Genomic DNA, 20890 nt, shown 5'->3' with positions numbered 1-20890 from the left:
TTGCAACATTTCCACCAAGATGGCCAGCTTGAGCCAAAGCCCTGAAAGACGAGCTGACAAGATTTCATTGCCACAGAATTAGTACCTGAACTCTAGTCTTGATTTGTCCCCAAACTCCAGCCTAAACTTAATCCAGACGTAAACACTGTCTCTTCACCATCTCTTTGAATATTAGCTTTACACTGGCTCAGTAAAATTTCCCCTTCCCATGATTTCTAAAATCACAAAATAATATAGTAAAAGGACTTCAGAAAATTCTTATTTCCAAGACTGAATGAGGCACAGAAAACTCTTCCCAAGAGATTATAGATGCTTAAAGACTTAGCTTGACGTTTTAAAAAACAAACCGAACATAGCAGAATGAATCATGTGAGACCTTTTCTGGTGACCAGCCAGTACTCTGAATGCATCATATGCCTCTAAAATTACCAGAAATGTTCTGTTATAATCACCAAGTTCCAAAACAGTTTGTTTTGGCTAGATACATTAAAGACATTTTTACAGTTTCTTATAAAACCAGTGGGTTTGTCTTTATGTGCTTCTGGCACATACCTTTTCTGGGGCACGTTAACCAGGATCAAGATAACACCACAGGAAAGAATGAGATTTTTTAAAAACACTTTTTTCCATCATTAGAACCAAAAATCTCTCTCTACAAATTCAGAAGTTAGGGATTTCAGACAGCCACTTCTTTGCTGTTAAGAAGAATAAATTTTTCTACATTCTGCAATTGTAGGGATTGAGATTTTTTCTCTAAACTACACGATCACTAAGACAAAGACCACTTTTTTAATAACATTTGAATTACAGATAGCACAATATCTGTGCTAAAAATAAAAGATATTTATTTCGCCCATCCCTCGGTGGGAAGCGGTTTTCCTCATATCCTTGAGCTCTTCATTTCCATCTATCCCTATATACAATAAGCACCATTGTTATGGCTGAAATGGACACAACTCTCATCAGCATTAGACATCACTACAATTCCTTCATTAGAAAGTCAGCATTTCTGTTAAGGAATGAGAGATACTCATCTCCCAGCTCCAATCAGAATCAATGTGTGCTCACTCGCTCTCTGTTGCATTCCCAGGAACTCCTGCCTTGAAGCCAGGAGAACAAGGTTAGAGGACCCAGTTCTCCTGGATGGTAGCGCAGAACACTGCCATCTAGATCATCCCTACTTTGATATTTTTAAGCATAAGAAAAGCAGATAATGACTAAAGAGACTGGTTTTTCTGACTTGAAGCCTACAACTCTACAGTATTATTATTTTGTACTGGCTTGTTCTGTCTTTCACAAGTTTTTCAACTGAAAAAGAAAAAAAAATTCAAAACTACCTCACACAAGGCTTACTGCCTGAGCCCATAGCTCCAATTGCTTCCAACTAAAATACAGTAGAAACTCAGAGTTACAAACAGGTTGGAATGGAGGCTGTTCGTAACTTTGAAACGTTCGGTACTCTGAACAAAAGATTATGATGAAGTTTACAACAGAACATTGACTTCATACAGCTTTAAAGCTTTACAATGCAGAAGAAAAATGCTGATGTTAACCATCTTAATTTAAACGAAACAAGCACTGAAACAGTTTTTTTACCTTGTCAAACATTTTTGTTTAAACTTTCCTTTATTCTTGTAGTAGTTTACATTTAACACAGTACTGTGCTGTACAGTAGTTGTGTGTGAGGGTGGGGGTGGGTGTTTGGTCTCTGCGGCCTGATTGTGTACTTCTGGTTCCAAATGAGGCATGTGGCTGACAGGTCAGTTCATAACTCTGGTGTTCACAACTCTGAGGTTCTACTGTATGTATATTGCACATGGCTTTGCATTGCATACGTTCAAATCCAAATCCTTTCCTAGTGCTAGGACTGTTATAAACTCCAATAGATGATAATTCTCTTTGCACAGCATAAAGCAATATAAAACTACTGCAGAGGTTCTTTTACAATTTTGCTTTGCAGTGAAAACAACAAAAAGCTTTTTGAAGTCTACCCTGTGGGTATATACTTAGTTTCTTGGATGGCTGCTGAGTGGAGAAAAGGGGGAACATCAGCTTTTTAGTCTTGTAGGATTTATTACAGTAAAATACTAATATTTATTACTAATCAAAATTTAATACATTGCCATGCAAGTTATAGGGCCTTATAATACTTGTCAAGCAATCTTGTTAGTGCTGAATAACACCGTACCAAGCACATCTGGGACACATGTTGCTTCAGAGCTGCTCAAGATATGTATTATCTCTATTTGAAAGGATGTTAGTTCATAAACCGTAGCTGGAGAAGTGTATTCAATGTTCAAGAAGCACCCAAGGCACTAAAGGTGCAGGGATAACTGAACTAAAAGCACCCTTACTGACACTGAGTGAAATATTGTATATCAGCTCAATCTGCAGTAATTTGGAAATAAACCAGATGCCCCTGTTTCCACCCCACACTCCATTTATAACACAGCTTCTACAATCAGATTTCTTTATCATCATTCAACTCATGTCACCTTCTCTTTGAAGCCCTTCACAGGTTCCCCAATTCACTGCAAACTTAACTTGCTTGTCCTCACCTTCAAGGCTTTTCATATCTGTGCCCTTCCTTACGTATATACCCTTATCTCTCAGCATTTTGCCCAAGCCTCCTCTGCTCTGGGAATTAGGTCAGACTTAACACCCATTTGCTTCCCGAACAACTGCTGTTGTGCCCTCTTCCATGCTGCCCTTTGCATATTGAACCTGAAATGATTCATAAGTGGAATCATCTGAACCTTGAGATTTCTGGTTCACTGCAAAACTTGATATTTTGAAATTTCCTGTGAACCAGAAATTCTGAAACATTTTTGTTCTGAAACACTGACACATGGCCTTTGCAAAACTAAATATAGCCCCCAGGACCCTGCCAGTTGCTACTGAAATTAACATGTATCTGATCAGTATTACTGCTGCAGTTGTGAAATTGACAAGAATCATATCAGTTTCAGTCAGTAGCTTCTAGGGCTCCCAGGGTTTACAGTTCTGGGGCAGTCCAACCATGCAGTCCAACCTGGGGGTAGGGTGCAGGATTCCACAGTCCCCATCCTGACGCAGTCCACATGGCACGGCTGCCCTGGAGCCACAGAACCTGGAAGCCTGGTGTCCCCAGCAGCCTACCAGGAAACAGGCAGGTTTCTGACAAAAACCTGCATGTGATTAGATGAAAGGTCATGAACCCAGATGTTTCCACAAAACATTTTGGGTTTGATGAATCAGTATCTTCTGATGAAGCTTTATTTTGTCGGAAAATTCTCCATCAGCTGTACTCATACCATTTCCCTCTCCAAACTCTCTTCAAGGGCCAGTTCTATAATTTTTTATAAGAAATTAGCCAACTAATTTTGGCTAGGTTGCAGGTATTAAATGGGGATTAATGTGGTAATTAAAATAAATATTTTTGTCTCTCTCTCTTTTCCCCTTCACATACTACATCATGTTTTAGTTTGTAAGCACTTCAGGGAAATGACCATCTTTATACGTGTGCATCTGTGTGTGTGGACAGAACCGGGCACACAGTGGGTCGTACCGAAATATTATTATCATCATTAATAATAAAAATAATAATAATTGCTAAATCACTATATGCACGAGGCAGTCCACATGGCACAGCTGCCCTGGAGCCACAGAACCTGGAAGCCCGGTGTCCCCAGCAGCCTACCAGGAAACAGGCATGGTTCTGACAAAAACCTGCATGTGATTAGATGAAAGGTCATGAACCCAAGATGTTTCCACAAAACACTGACAAAATATTTTAAGTGCAGTTGAGATCTCTTGCATTTAAGCATAACCAAAATTCTACTTCCAGATTTCTCAATAAATGCATTTTCACATACTAGTTAATTAAAAATGTTCTATATGAAATATATTTATGCTTATAAATCCATTATTTAAAAATAAGATATTAACATGCTCCTTTCATTCAAAGATCTTGTCTTATACTACTCTACTGTATATGTGGTACTGATATTCATTGAATAAACTCCTTTACTTCTACAAAACATGAAATAAACTGCGAAAACGTAATAAACCATTTATTTTGCACCATGGGCCCATCTTGCACACATTTTGCCCTCTAAATCATCTCTACTGGGCCTACTTCTTACATTTCTTGTCGCTGAGCAGTCTTCAACCAGCTGACATTTTTACAAAAAGAATTCACCATTAAAAAATTACTTCTAATCCCTCATTGATGCACTGAGATGATCTAGAAATTGTTATAATTAAATGAGTGAACTATTCTTGTGAGCAGATTGTTGTTATAGAAAGAAGAGAGTCATATTCTTACAAATAAAGTTTTTTATATAAGTAAAGCTAGCATTACCATAGTGTGTTTTAATACAAGGTAAGCACAATTCACCACCTTGTAGCTGAATGATCATGACTTGGGATTAGAAAAAAAAAAAAGAGCCCTTAATAGATAAAAGCAGGCTCACACACAATTAAATTAGGAAATGAGTTCATCTAAAATAGTTTAACACATACAGGACTAATTAAAAAATGTAACTAAAAAGTTATGAGAGAGCAGAGACAGATGTCCAAAAAATCAATCTCAAAAATAAGGAAATCACACTGGTAAGTCTGCCAGTGATGTTTCCTGGGCAAAGAAAGGGTATTAAAAAGAAGACGAGGGGTGGGAATTACCAGATGTTTTGATGTGGCAAATAAAGTGTAATTTTTCTTTTGTTGTTGTGATCACTGGACCCAAAGATGGACCCAAAGTAATATTAAATAAGGAGTAATAATATCATACAATCATAAAAGTGTAGGATTGAAAGGGACGTCAATAAGTCATCTAGTCCAGACCTCTGCACTCAAGGCAGAACTACAGTAATAACTAGAGCATCCCTCACAGGTGTTTGTCTAACCTGCTCTTAAAAACCTCCAATGATGGGGATAGAATTTCATAGCCTCCCCGGGCAATTTATTCCAGTGCTTTACTACCCTCACAGTAAGGAAGTTTTTCCTAAACCTCCCTTACAGCAATTTAAGCCCATTGCTTCTTGTCCTAACCAAAGAGGTTAACAAGAACAATTTTTCATCCTCCTCCTTGTAAAAACCTTCTATGCTGTCATATTACCCCCTGCCTCCTCTCCCCACCCCCGCCCGTCTTCTCTTCTCCAGACAAAACAACCCCACTTTTTTCAATCTTCCCTCACAGGTCTTGTCTTCTAGACCTTTAATCACCTTTGTTGCTCTCCTCTGGACTTTCTCCAATTTGTCCACATCTTTCCTGAAACGTGGCACCTAGAACTGGATACAATGCTCCAGTTTGAGGCCTTATCAATGCAAAGTAGAATGGAAGAATTATTTCTTGTGTCTTGCTTATAACACTCCTGCTAATACATCCCAGAAAGATCTTTGCTTTTTTTGCAACAGTGCTGCACTGTTGACTCTCATAATCCCTAAGGAAAGGTCTGAAGTTCACAATATACCAAATACAATAACTAAAAAAACCCAGCAAAAAGTAGCAAAACCCCCCAAACTTATGAATATTTCCCTCCAGAGACAGAAAACTAGTACACTTAGTGCCTTACTGTCATATTGACAGCCTGGAAACTTAATGCTGCTATAGATCCACAGAACTCATCCACCAGAGTGTCTCAGCCCTGACCTACACTGTTCATCTATGGGGGGATAGAGAGGAGTTCAGTCTTCACTGGCAGTTCAGTAGCTGGCCTCCTTCCTGAATTTGCCAACAAGTGTGCCTATGAGTGTTAATTTTCATCCTGTCCTTATCTGTCCACTAGGAATCAGACTGAGACCAAACACATTTCATACAGGTCCCCAAACAGCCTTCAGATGCTAGCTAAAATCCAGCCTAGGTTGTTAGGTTATCTAACTATGAAAGGCTCTCTTTTCTTTTACCAATCCCTGAGACATCCAATTCCATCTTTACAAGAATTTTTATAAAATAAGATTTGCATAAAAGATTGCCAGCATGTCCGCATTATATTAAAAAAGTGATGTTCTGTAAACTGTCATATTACAGAACCACAGATCAGGTAGGATCACACTGGCCATTAGCCACAACTGGCTGCTGGAAAACAAAAATTTAATTTCATAAAAAAACTCAAGGTTTGGGCGTTTGTTTCAGCTTTGCATTGGAATGAGACAGACCTTTTGAAATTTTTCATGAAAAAACAAGAGAGCGCGATACACTTCTTCAACCCCAGAATAGCCAATAGCCGAATCGCGCAGAGCAGGGACTTGAATCTAGGTCTCTCCAACATCTCAGGTTAGTGTCCTAATCACCTGGCTATTCGGTATTCTGGGGAAGGTCTCTCTTTTAATCCTCACTCCAATCCTAGATCCAAGAAACCTCCTCAACAAAATGTTTCCACAAAATATTTCCATTTTGACACAGCATTTTCCTGACTAAAAAATGTTTTGTTGAAAAAAGTTCCAGATCAGTCCAAGTCATGACCTCAATTCAAAGCAGTAAGAAAGTTTTTGCTGCCATAACATTTCTAACTAAACTTTGTTAGCCTCCCTCCCAGAACCTTTAGAATTGCCTGTTTTATTTCTGTACTCCAGAGCAGGTCAACTTTCATCACATTAATACGCAAAGTAGTTACACTTTGCTGTTTAAAACTTACTTAGCTCTGCAGTCTGAGTATAATTAACTGGAAATAATAAAACTGATCAAGTTTCTTGAGCATACTCTGAAGGTCAACAGATTTGGGCTATATCAAACCAACTGTGGTGTGTGACGGGATGAGGAGAAATTGTCCAATAAGGATCATTAGGCAGGAATAGTTTAAGATCCTGGAGTGAAGATCACAGCATTTTGCTCACTACTGATCCTTAACAAAGAGGGGGGGAAAGAGCAAAAGAGGTCTGTTCCTCAATTTTAATATGGGTTGTGTGCATACACAAACAGGGCAGGGGAGGGAAGAGCAGAAGAGAAAAGATGGTGATCTTAGAATAGCTGTTCTGGGTGGACACCACCTTCTCATGCTCCCGTAGTTAGGACACCTGAAACAGGAGAGGGATAAAGCTAGTAAGTGGCTTCAGAAGATGCAATTTAAGCAGAAGTGGCTTTACCATGGTCAGATGAAGACTGAGAGGAAAGGCTATCCCAGTTAAATAACAACTCACCAACAGTTTGGAGGCCACTGTCAAAGCTATGCTCCTTATTCTATGAAATACCATAAGAAGAGTGGACAATTCATCACACTTTTAACTAATAGTCACAATTTTTTACCTGTTGACACTGTAACACATTTAGATATATAATGACTAATAGTTTCCTGGCTAATGAAAGCTTGGAACACAGTTTAATTCATAAGAATTCAAAGTTTTCCTTTTGATTTCTCTTCACATTATTCATTAAAAAATACCAACTAATGATATTTATATATAAAAAAAGAATGGAAGACCATCATGTCACTAAGGGCCAAATTTATATAGGCCTATAACAACGTCTGATTATACGAGCACATGCTGAGCTGCATGTTGACACTGAATCTGTCTGTGCAAATGCAGGGTTTTGCACATGCAAGTTTGCAAATGCATTTTTGGAACCCTGTTAAAAATATCAGAGTCATAGAGCTTAAGTTGCAAAGGGACCACCAGATCATGTAGCCACACCTCCTGTATATCACAGGCCACTAAACACCTACGGTCCTAACTCTCCTCCCATCTTGGCCCACCCATGCTACTCTTATTCTATCCAATCTCCTCTCCCTCCCACCCCCCATTTTAAATATATTATGTTTCCCTATAAATTTTGCCAACATTCCAGAGATTTATACTCTTATCAGTGCTATCTCTTAATCCAGTCACATGCTGAGCATAATAATATGAACAAGTATTGAATAACATTACACAACCATACACAAACCTCCACAAATCAACACCAATTGCCAAATATTAAGTATTAAATATGCAGTACGATACTTACAAGATTTTCCATATCAGTGCGAGCCAACATATATGTCCGAACATTGCTGTTCTGATGCAGTAATATGTATAAAAGGAGAGTTGCTTGATCAGATTTCTGCTGTTCACACAAAGCTGTGTACAAACTGTTAAAATTAATCTGGAAAGCATGTGGACTTGGTGAAGGAAAAGCAGTGCTATCTGGAATAAAGAAACCAAAAACATATTTGTTTTAAAAAAAAGAAAAAAAAAAACCATTTACCGCCTAGGTTTCTGTTTGTTTTACAGACACTTTCATGTCTGACACAAGCACCACAGAAAGAACTGGAGCTAAATACCTGCAGAAATAATCTTTAGTCAGTCTTGGTTCAACTTTTACTGGTGCCAATAAACCTTAATCAAGTCTCATAAAATGTCAGTTGTTACATAAAAGTTACAATTGTTCTCCCACATGAGAACTGGTGACCCTTCCTTATACCCATATTAATCTTTCTCGCTCCTCCCTCCAACTCACAGTCAGTCATGCCTGTAACAAAGCTGCCTTGTCACCCTTTCTTCCCCTCCATGACTCTTAAGGTAAGAAAAGAAGGCATCTCAGGAAATGCTGGGTAACGGTGCAGCTACAGGGCTTTCCTTGACAGCTAGAATTCCAAGGGAACATGAAGGACTACATTTGTTTCCAGTCCCAAAATGACCCAACTTCAGGGTTTAGTTTACAGTGCTCTAGGAGTATCAGATCTGTATTTGCTAGTTAGTTTTAGTCCTTCAAAGGGCTAGTCTACATTGAAAACTTACATTGGCTTAGCTACGTCTCTGAGAGTTGTGAAAAATCCATACCCCTAAGAGACTTAGCTATGCCGACCTAACCCTCTGTGCAGACAGTGCTAGGTCAACGGAAGAATTCTCTCAGTTTAGCTGCTGCCTCTTAGGAAAGTGGAGTAACTACAGCAATGGGAGAACCCCTTCCATTGCTGTGGTGAGTGTCTACACTCAAGAATTACAGTATTGAAGCTGTAGCATTTTAAGTGTAGACATATCCTAAGTAACCTATGTTCAATGGCCATAATATAGGCCTTGGTTAGACTAGAAAGAAAGGTGTGTGTTGTTTTAAATTAGCTAAGTGATGTTTCAAATCACATTAGCTAAGCACAGTTTAACTCCTTGAAAATCGTGTCAGGTGGCTGTGGTCTGTATGGCATAACTTAGGATGAAGGTAGAAATGGAACCAGAACAGAATATTATGAAAGTAACAGTAAAACTGGTTGAAAACTGGTTTCTATTTGTTTCTATGATGTTTGTGGAACTAATTATGTGACTTTTCAAGTGTATTTGAGACATAAGCAGCTCAAAAATGTCCCTTTGAAATAAAAAAACATGTAAGTAGAGAAAGATATTTCTTGCTTTATGAGCTTCCAGAATGCTGCAATAAGTCAATTGGACATAGCTTTATTTTCAGAGAAGGTAAGCTGTCCGGAGCACCAGGAAAAATTAAAGCAGCCTTTCAAGATAACACTTGCTCTTCTGCACAGAGTAATTTTTAAGACAGAATGGAAAACCTATGGAGGAGGGGGTGTTTATTTTGTTGTCTTTTTTTTTTTTTAATTGTGATCACCATGGTGAGTGTAGGAAGCAAGCACATTGTGTGAGTCTGGGCAGGTTTGTTGATTACTTTCCATAAGTTTTCAAAAGCTGAAAACTGGACTGAGCAGTTTTAACTTTGTTAATGTAACCGTATCAGCTATAGAGTTTCCAAAGTGTTCAAAACTTCAAAATCTACTTTTAATCTCCCCAGGACATGAGTTAGCATATTAGCGGTGCTGGAGAACAGCTAATACTTTGCATGTGAATGCTCTATTTTGCATAAAAGCAAGATAATGATCAAATAATACATATTATATCACCATAAAGAACAGTGGCGACTAACATTCTCACCAGCTGTGCTCCTGTGGAAAAGAATTGCAAGCCAATACAAATTTAACCTTTAAATGAGCAGTCTTGCCCTTCTCTACTATGCTTTTCAACTTTTCTTAATCAACCTTTATATCTGTGCAGCGTCTGCAGCAAAAACTCCTATGCATCAAAAACACTCCCCTATTTTAAAAAAAGCCACTACTCTTCTCTTCCTTTTCCTTCCATATTCCCAGAAAAGCTTCTAAACCATTGTCAGTGTGCATTCCATTAATCCAAAACAACTGCTAGATTTAATTTTAAAATGTATGTGCAGCTAGAGATGGTGAAGTAGATTAATTCAACATACTCTACTAAAGGAGCACTTAGATGCTATAGTCAGCTGAGAATTCTACATGTCTCAAGGCTCGAGCTGTGTGAATTACTAAACAAACCCACTAAGAGTTGCAACATTTTTTTACCTGTTTTGCTGGAGAGAGACTTACAAACCTTTTTAAAAATTGACAAAAACTAGCAAAAAAATCTTTTAAAAACATTATGGAAGAAGAGCCCTAAAGAATTTAATAAAGACAGATAATCTTTCAAAACCTATTTATGGACTTCAATAGCAGGGATATCATCTGTATTATATTCCACAGAATGGTTTTAAAAATTCTGTAGAAAAGATGTAGTTACTTTTTATTAAATTCTACAGGTTTCAGAGTAATTTCTCTAGAACACTATTGGTTTCATCCCCAAGAAATTAGATAAGATATTTTAAGTTAATTCTCATATTATATTCAGAGCCTATATATAGTTAAAGTCGCAACAAGGCTTCCATTATAATTCTTGTTAAGAACATAGAACAGCCGTATTGGAACAGACCAAAGGTCCATATAGCTCAGTATCCTGTCTTCCGGCCAAAACCAGGTGCCCCAGAGCGAATGAACAGAACTATTCACAATGGACTCCAAAATCTCTTTCTTGAGTGGTAACAGCTAATTTATATTTTATATGTATAGTTGGGATTATGTTTTCCAATGTACATTATTTTGCATTTATCAACATTGAATTTCATCTGCAATTTTGTTGCCCAATTACCCAGTTTTGTGCGATCCTTTTGCAGCTCTTCACAGTCTGCTTGGGACTTAACTATTTTGAGTAGTTTTGTATCATCTTCAAATGTTGCCACCTCACTGTTTACCCTTTTTCCAGATCATTTATGAATATGTTGAATAGGTGATCTGGAAAAAGGGGTAAACAGTGTTGTCATTCCCTTTTGTTTTCCCTGCCTCCCAGTTTTTCCACAGGAATAAATTTAATCTGAAGAATTGTATGGTTAACATTGGGAAGAGCAGAATTCATCTGTTCTAATTGTTCAATGCAGATACATTGTTTCTCAACACTTAAAAATTAGTCTAAATAAATTACACATACACTACAACTAGCCACTACCACCACCATTATGAAATGAGGGCAGCGGAAGCCCAAGGACTCTCTCAGGACTAAGAGCTTTTCTGGAGAATGAAAGCAGCTCTGGGTCCAGCTGAGCTGATTAAAGTTTCCTGCTTAAATGAGCAAACTAGTTTCAAGCTCATCCCTTCAATGCTTCAAGTTTCAGGAGTATAAAACTTTAACTGTCAAACCAGCTCAGCTACAAACAAGTTCACATCTACACATATAAAACTAAACAATTAAGTATGGTTCAGGCTGCCCTGATCCCCCAATGCCCTATAGCATTCCTAAAGCCAACAGGATCCTTCTGGCTACCTGACTTGCCCCCTGGTTCCCACCCCCTCACCTTCCTATTGCTATTTCTATCTTATGAAGTTCCAGAGCTATGCAGAAGAGAAAAGGTCTTTAAAACTTTGCAAGAAAGCAAGCTATAGAAACTCCATTTTCCAAAACTGAATTGCACAGTACCTTTCAGTGTTTAAACCACCCCTCCCCCCGCCACAGTGTCTTAAGTTTCATGGGCTGAGACATGCCAGGTCAGGAAGTTCACAGGATCTGTGGAAGAGGAACTCTCTTTCTGTACATTTCCTAGGTTTACAGGATTATTCTAGCACACCTTGGTAAGAGCAATGGTTAAGAAACCAGGATAACACAATGCCTCAGTTGCTTCAATTCACACTAGAAGATTAAGAAAAGGTACAAACCTTGTGTGTTCTTGAAGGACATAATAGCTTGTCTGTATGGGTTCGGTGTATCTGGAGCATCAGTCAAATTAGCTAGCACAAGCAGAAGCAGAAGGCTCTGATTAGCTAATGGTGATGACTGTTCCTGCTGTGGTGCTGGTTTACTTCCTACTCCACCCAATGTGAATACTGTCCACAGGCCAGCTAAAGGGAAGAATTGAAGAAGAGACTCCTCTTAGCAAATGTTATTAAATATTTATGGCGTGCTTTCAGGGCATACCCATCTTTACAAATGAGTAAGATGTTTCTTTTGGTCTACCCCAAAGTACATCTACAATACAGAGAAGAACAGTTCATCCTGAGAGAGACAAAGTGACAACACTGATCATGAATTTGATGGTGGAAGAATTCATGAAAGCACATTTCAAAGGAGTAGCGGGGAGAGCATTTAGCAGATGAGAACAGGGAGGCTGCTGGAAGTGTAAGAGGCAATAGTGCAGGAGGAGATGAAAGTGCAATCAGGAGAAAGAGGCAGAGCCATAATGGTGCAAGGCTCTGAAGGTAAAGAGATTAAACCTGATGTGATAAAAGACACAAAGCCTGTGAGGGGATTCAAGAAGGGGACGCTGACATGGTGCACAGGGAGAGGAAGACAAATGTGTATAATATTTTTGTAATGAGATAATCGCCTTTAAAAATGCAAATTGATTCCAACATGCTGCATTTCTTAATGTGTTTTATTAAACCCAGAATATTATAATAGATTCCAAGGCCAGAAGGATCACTGTGATCATCTAATCCAGGATCGGCAACCTTTGGCACATGGCCCACCAGGGTAAGCCCCTTGGTGGGCCGGGCCGGTTTGTTTACCTGCTGCATCTGCAGGGTCAGCCAATCGCAGCTCCCACGGGCTGCGATTCGCCACTCCAGGCCAATGAGGGCTGCAGGAAGTGGCAGCCAGCACATCCCTTGGCCCGCGCCGCTTCCCGCAGCCCCCATTGGCCTGGAGCGGAGAATCGTGGCCAGAGGTAGCCGCGATTGGCCAAACCTGCGGACGTGGCAGGTAAACAAACCGGCCCGGTTCGCCAGGGGGCTTACCCTGGCGAGCCACGTGCCAGAGGTTGCTGATCCCTGATCTAATCTGACCTCCTATATAATAGAGGCCATAGAACTTCCCTAAAATCATTCCTGGTGCAGATCTTTTAGAAAAGCATCCAATCTTGATTTAAAAATTTGTAGTGATGGAGAATCTACCATGACCACTGGTAAGTTGTTCCAATGGTTAATTACTCTCACTGTAAAAATGTACGGCTTATTTCCAGTCTGAATTTGTCTAGCTTCAACTTCCAGCTAGTGGACGGTATTATACCCTTCACTGCTACACTGAAGAGCCCATTATTAAATATCTGTTCCCCATGCAGGTACTTATAGACTGTAACGAAGTCACCTCTTAACCTTTTCTTTGTAAAGCTAAACAGATTTAGCTCTTGGAGTCTCTCACCATAAAGCATGCTTTTTAAGCCTTTACTCACTCTCGTGGATCCTCTCTGAACCCCTTCCAACATATCAACATCCTTCTTGAATTGGAGACACCAGAACTGGACGTGGTGTTCCAGACGAGGTCACACCAGTGCAAAATCCAGAGAAGTAAAATAACCTTTCTACTCCTACTCAAGGTTCCAGTTTTTCCATCCAAGGATTGCATTAGCCCTTTCAGTTACAGCATCGCACTGGGAGGTCACACTTAGCTGATTATCCAGCACAACACCCGATCTTTTTCAGAGTCACTGCTTCGCAGGATAGCATGCCCCATTCTTTGTTCCCAAGTGCATACAATTTACATTTAGCCTTATTAAAATGCATGTTGTTTGGTTGTGCCCACTACAAGTAATGCAGATCACTCTGTATCAGTGACCAGTCCTCTTCGTTATTTACAACTCCCCGTATTTGTGTCATTGTGACAGGATCCCCAGAGTACAACCTGGAACTGGTGTACCGCTGTGCCCCTTAACTCTCCAGCCTGGGCTTTCTCTCACAATGCTTTGCTAGTGACAAGCAGCAAACACCTTCAGGTGTTGTTATCACTCAGCACAACCGCATGTGGAGCCCCACACTCAGCTAGATTGTAAGAATGCTGCTTGAGCCACTCACGAAACACACAGAGAAAGGCACCACCAAATCTCCCAAGCCCCTAGCCTTGGACTCCACAACTTTACCGTCTTGCCCTGGTCAGAAGCCTGACCAGTATAAGTTAATTACCTAGTGCGCCCCTCCCTCTATGTGGAGAGGGCACACATCATCCTTTGTAACCTGAGCTGAGATTTCCAAAGTACTTCAGCCAAAACACACTGTTTTAGGTAAAATATAAAACAGATTTATTAAGTATAAAAAAATATTTAAAATTATAATTGGTAGGCACAATAGGTCAGAGATAGTTACCAAAGAAAATAAAAGGTAAGCACACAGTCTAAATCTTAAACCTTATTAGACTAGGCAGTATTTGGATCAAGCAGTTTTGTCACCCCATGAGGTGTTACAGTTCTTAGTACACAGGGTTCCCCTTTAAGCCTGGGACCAGTCTCCTCAGGTCAAGTCTTTGTTTTCCCAGCATTCTTGTTGCTTCCAGTGTAGGCGGGGGAGGAGAAAGGCCCAAAGCATGATGCCACTTTCCCCTCTTTCACATCTTCAGTCTATGTGCCAGGAAGACACTAGCTCAGGCATGCCTGGCGGGCTTTGTTAAGTCACAGGGCTGAGCAATCCCCCTGGTGTGGACTTGTGCAACTTAATCATAAAGTTGAGCAGTCCCCATTGTGTGGTGCTTGCACAACTGTCATTGAATTGTAAATCCCTTGTTTACTATTCCCCTGCTGGTCAATGGCTGGTGATGGTCATTCAACGCCCACTCAACTGATATTGATTGGTATTAATTATATTATCTTTCTTTAATTCTTGATTAAATCGAGTACCGTATCAACTACTCCATTATTTTGCCTGAGATCAATCTCAGGCTGACAAACCTATAATTACCCAGGTCATCCCATTTACTCTTCTTAAATATTGGCACAACATTAGCGTTCTTCCAGTCTTCAGGAACTTTCCCACTGTTCCAAGACTTATTGAAAACCCAACATTAACAGTGCAGCAAACTCCTCAGCCAGCTCTTTTAAAACTCTCATATGCAAGTTATCCAGATCTACTGATTTTAAAATGTCTAACTTTAGTAGCTACTGTTTAACATCCACCTAAGACACCAGTGGAATGGAAAGGGTGTTATCACATAATATAACTACTTCACATGTTTTTCCCCCCAAATACAGAACAGAACTTTTCTGAATTATTTATGACAATTTTACCATTTCCATCTAGTAATGGACCAAAACCATTGTTGGGATTTTTTTTGTTTGTTTCTAATATACTTTTAAAAACTACATCGTATTGTCCTTATCTCTGCTTGCCTAAGCAGTTTTTTTTTACAATTCCTAGATTCTAATTTATATTTATTATTATCATCAAATTTCCCTTTCTTCCTTTTTATTTTATTTTATTTTTTTAATTCTATAGCTTCCTTCACTTCCTCTCTAAAGCAGGTTGGTTTTTTAACCAATAGAGGCTTCTTCTTCGATTGTGGCTTTTTGTGCATCTAGTAAGGTGTTCTTAAACAATTCATCTGTTTTAGGAGAAACACAATTAGCTCATCACCAGGGAACATAACAATTGCTACAACTTGTTAAACTTTAATAGCCAGATTTACAGTTATGCAAAAGACAACAGCACTGTACACTTCGTTGTGGACATATGTCATGTCTTCCAAATTTCAAACAATGTTCTTAATGAGGACTAGGCAAAATTAACAATAGTTAACCTCAGTTCTGTTTTAATCAGATCCACCCTTTGATTTTTAAGTTAGGATTTAGAATAAATGAATGAAACTTGAGAAAATCTAATACTTCAGTGGAAAACACTTATGCTACCTTTAGGCATTTTTAATGGATTATACAGAACACATGAAGTTATGGAAATACAAATTTAGCCTGCAAAACTAGCAGACAATAGTTTACCTTTGACCAATTGGCTTCTGTTAAGCTTAAAGTACACAATTTACTAGTAATTCTGTTGGGAACCAGTCACCTTTATTGATTGGTACCTCTTAGTAAAGTGGTAGCTTCCCCATTCAAACAAAACCCCGTAAGTAATTAATTACAAAAAATTATATTAATGCAATGCTATCACAATTAAGCACTCAGAAGAAAGAAAAGCAAAGGACCTTAACTCTAGCCCCTTGCTTTAAGCTACTATGATACAGTCTTTAATTACACAATCACGTTACTATAAATATACATGTATATCTAAGATAGTAGAAATTATCTTATACAAAATAGTATGTCATCATGTAGCTGTAGAGTTTCTGTAAAAGAGTTAAGATTATGCGTTAAGTTTAATTTCCATATTTTCCAAGCTTTGGATGCTTAAGAGTGCTAATTTGCATATCATAGTTTAGTTTTAAATTAAATGTGTTAATAATACCTTAAACCAGTATACTTGAATGCCCACTTCTTATTAAAGTACTGATGATTAACTGATGACTACATCCCTGTTTAGCACTCAATACATCTCCCAGCACTTCCCTGTTTCCACACATTGTATGACAGAAACTGCTTGATCAGCAAAATCTTGAAACTCATTACTCAGGATCATGAAAGGAACAATCCCAGCATTAGGAATTCTTACTGATCACCTGTTAACTAAAATTTTAATTTACAATAAATACAATGTATTTCTCCAATTTAAAGAAACAATTTAAGGCAATTTAGTCTTCTTTCAGACTCTAGACACATTGGACATGAGAGCCTATATGGATCCTTTTGAATTTAAAGCAGAAACGTACTCTACCTGATAGAATCATAGAACAAAAGGCTTAGAAGGCACCGTAAGGGTCAGCTTGTTTAACTCCCTGCAAAGATACAGGATTTGTTGTGTGCCTAAATCATCCAAGACAGATGGCTATCCAGCCTCCTTTTGAAAGTCTCCAGTGAACGAGATTCCATGACTAGCATATGTAGTTGTTCCATTGTCCTACTGTTCTTCCAGTGAGGAACTTTTTGCTGAGATTTAATTTGCTGTGCTGTACTTTGAACTCATTGCCTCTTATCCTGCCTTCTATGGCAAGAGAGAACAATTTTTCTTCCTTTTTTTTAAAGGCACTCTTCCTAGTATTTGAAGACCACTATCATGTCCCCCCACCCCCCAGTCTCCTCTTTTTCAAACTAAAGAGACCCAGTTCCTTCAGCCTTTGCTCATATGGCTTGCATTCCGTCTGTTTGATCATCTTTGTCACTTGCCTATGGATCCTTTCCAGTTTTTCTACACCCTTTCTATACATTGGTGACCAAAACTGGACACTGTATTCCAGCTGAGGCCTAACTAGTGTCGACTTACACAGTACTATCACCTCCTCTGACTTGCATGCTATGTCTCTTGTTAATGTAACAAAAAATTGCCTTTATTTTTTTTGCAACAGCATTGCATTGTTGACTGCTATTGGAGTTTTGATCCACCCAACTCCCAGATCCTTCTCAGCAGTGCTGGTGCCAAGCCAGTAATCCTCCATTCTGTATCTGTGTATTTGGTTTTATTTCCCTAAAAGTAGCACTTTATATTTGTCTTTGTTGAATTCCATTTTCTTGTCTATAACCCAGTTCTCCAATTTATCAAGATCTTTTTTAACTTTAGCTCTAACCTCCAAAGTGTTTGCAATCCCCCCAGCTTTGTGTCATCTGAAAATGTGATCAGTATGCTCTCTACTCCTACATCCAGATCATTATTAATATGTCAAACACCACCAGACCCAGAACAGATCCCTGTGGAACTCCACTTTTGAGATCTCCTTCCAATCTGACATCATTCCATTAATAGTTATTCTTTATTTGCAGTTGTTTATCCAATTACATATCCACTTAATGGTAGTTCCACCGAGCCCACGTTTTGCCAGCTTACTTATAAGAATGTCATATGGGGCTGTGTCAAACACCTTGCTAAAGTCCACCAAAAACAGCTTAAACTATAGTTGGCCTTGTTTAAACTCAAGCCACCTGAATGGCACTTTTCTTCAAACATAGTTATACATTCAGCTTCTGTAATAAATCAACACCCACTTCCTCATGCTCACTGCAAAGAAATTATTACAATGCCAAAAGGAAGAGAAATAATGCCATTCAGCATTAATTAGTTTGAAGGAGACCCCTTAATGAAGAGCAATTATAATTAAATACTTCACTAAAACAGTCATGTTACATGAATCACCCTTTATCAGTAAATTTTTGATCAGTTGCTCCCAAATTGAAACAATGCAGCTGAATAAAAAATGCTGCTCAACCTCAACACTGAAGTATACCTTTAACTCACATTAGAGCCATTTGGAAGTGTAATTTGGCTGGCCACATTTTGCAAAGGTTAAAAAAACCTGACAATCATTTATCTTATCTTCACTCATTAAATGAATCAGACTGTAATACATTTTCCCCCTTTTAAACCACAACTATTATGCATTCATTATTCTCAGCTAAACCAGCATTTTTATTTTCCACCATCTGTAATAGCATCAGCCATTACTACACCTTTCCCCTGAATTTAGGAAAAGGAGGTACATAGCCAAACTCATGACCTGACTATCCTCCTGAAGCTGTCTCTCTCAGTTGGCAACTCTCTCATTCTGAAAGAGCAATATTATCCTAAAAGAGATATATAACATTCACTTCAGAGCCACGAGGCATCTCAAAAGTTGGCACTGACTGTTATGAGTGGTTGCTCCTAAACCAGCAGAAAACCTTAAGCTATTCCTTCTGGATTATCATGAACTCAAAATATTGAAATAAATAGCTAATCAAAAATAGTTTGGAAAGGCTGGAAAAGCAGATACAGTGGCTATATAAAATTAAATATAGGAACAAAACCAGTCTCATATCCACCTTAAATGTTCAGTGCATTTGTCATGAGGGTGACGGACATACAGGGTGAACATCAAGAATGCTACATTTGGTGAAAGAGAAAAGGTTGTCAAGGACCAATAAATATGGAAGGTATCCTGTTAATGTGTGGGCTGTCAAGAGGATGAACTGTATGTAACACATATATGCTGTAACAGACATTTTCAAAACACTGGCTGGCAAGATACGTCAGTCAAAGGTTAAATAGTTCTTTACACCGGTTCTCAAAATTTTAAGAGAAAATATTAATTAGCGAGTTCTGATTCCTAAAACTAACCTGGCCCTACAAGTAAAAGAAAGAGATTTAAGGGACATTCCATATCCTCAAATCATCAGAATAGCAAATTGTAACATTGTCTTTGTCTTTTTTATTTAGGGTCAGGTAATAATTTAATAATTTTGAGACAACAAAGTTTTCATATCAAATTTGTTAAACTGGAATTAAAATTGAGTGAGAGAGAGAGTGTACATGTAACATCAGTACATCAGTAAGTTAATGGTAGAACTACAAAGGGATTTTGCAATTATCCCCAAAGTAAGCACTGCAAACCCAAGAAATGCAAAGCTAAGATTAAATTTTAAAGAAATTCAAACATAAAAGGTATGGAAATACACAACTAAGGCACCCAAATAACCTTAACTCTGCCCTGTAGTGACAACCTGCCCCTCCCAAAAGGAAAAAATGCATCTTTAAAAAAAAAAAAAAGAGTTGAATCTAATTGGGGGCCATAAATATAATTATTCACTATTCAGTACTATATTATTATTGGATTGTGTCACACACACACTCTTCATGCAGTCTTTGGTTTCCCAATTACCCATTCCTGCTGAGCAGAAACAAGAAACAAGAAAGCCCAGGACGGGGAAGTCCCAGGCTGCAGATACAAGGAGTAGTAGTAGAGTAGTTGCATCTGATGAAATGGGTATTCACCCACGAAAGCTCATGCTCCAATATGTTTGTTAGTCTATAAGGTGCCACAGAACTCTTTGCCGCTTTTACAGATCCAGACTAACACGGCTACCCCTCTGATACTTGACAGAGTAGTAGAAAGTTTGCTATATTATTCCATATTTAGTTCTGTTCATAATAAAGGGTTAATCTGGATATTGGTCTGTTCATCAGTAAAATACTACACTCACTACAGCAGAGAGTGAAAGTTGTTTGTATGACTTAACTGCGCATTTTCATACCATGTTTGGATTTATTTTTAAATATTATCTTCACTTTAAAGTTTATTTGCTATTAGTTGTCTTACGAAGATCCAGAATATGAGAATTAGATTGACGTTTTCTTAAAGGCCGTTTCCATGACAAACACTAGCTGCGACTCAGCCTCTAAAATACCCTTTTCCTGTTGAAGATCTGTATATTAGTTAACACAAAAGGCTTTGCTTCAACTACCCTAGTTGTCAGTCTATAAAAACAACAAACCCACAGCCACAAAAAATTATTTCTCCATGTGTTTTCAATAAGCACATTTTGGGTGTTTTATTTACATTTATGCCTTAATGTTGCACGTAAGAATATTTGCAGTGAATTCTATAATTGAAATTCTCTCATATGATTCTATTGATGCATTCAACGACAGGATACCCTATTACCTGTATTTCTGTCCTCTAAACAATAAAATTGCCAACAAATTTAAAAAAAATTATTTTGTTTTGGCAAATACACAGAAGAGTCTGGAGAGAACATGTTGTTTTGATCTTAAACATTAATCGTTTTTTCCTCTGGCAGCTCAGACAATGGAAAATTTCTTACTGATAATTTCATTTCTGCAAGCAGTATCTCCCACAATTCTGAGCTTCTGTGCTGCTGCTCTCTCTCTGCAGCTTCATGGAGGCAGATCAGTGCTTTGACTCTGCACATTCAGGCCATGCCCCATTTGCCACCAGATAAGTTATTCCCAAAGCTGTAAATCCTGCATAATATCAGTACTTACAAAATATTCCAGACAATGAAATAACTGCACATGAGACT

General features: G+C 38.4%; 1 protein-coding gene across 4 annotated transcripts in view; it reads right to left on the bottom strand.

Annotated features, from left to right (window-relative positions):
- The window catches only part of DYM (dymeclin), a 349716-nt gene that overhangs the window by 186710 nt on the left and 142116 nt on the right, over positions 1-20890 (bottom strand). For all 4 annotated transcript variants that reach the window (XM_030565834.1, XM_030565831.1, XM_030565830.1 and 1 more), the window contains 2 exons: positions 11949-12131; positions 7925-8103 (listed from right to left, as the gene is read on the bottom strand). In XM_030565834.1, the coding sequence (XP_030421694.1) occupies positions 7925-8103; positions 11949-12131 (362 nt within the window). The remainder of the gene's footprint in view (positions 1-7924; positions 8104-11948; positions 12132-20890) is intronic.

The sequence above is a fragment of the Gopherus evgoodei genome, chromosome 6 (genome assembly GCF_007399415.2).
Source record: "Gopherus evgoodei ecotype Sinaloan lineage chromosome 6, rGopEvg1_v1.p, whole genome shotgun sequence".
In the NCBI taxonomy this organism is placed as follows: domain Eukaryota; kingdom Metazoa; phylum Chordata; order Testudines; family Testudinidae; genus Gopherus; species Gopherus evgoodei.
This window is presented reverse-complemented; position numbering and strand designations above follow the sequence as displayed.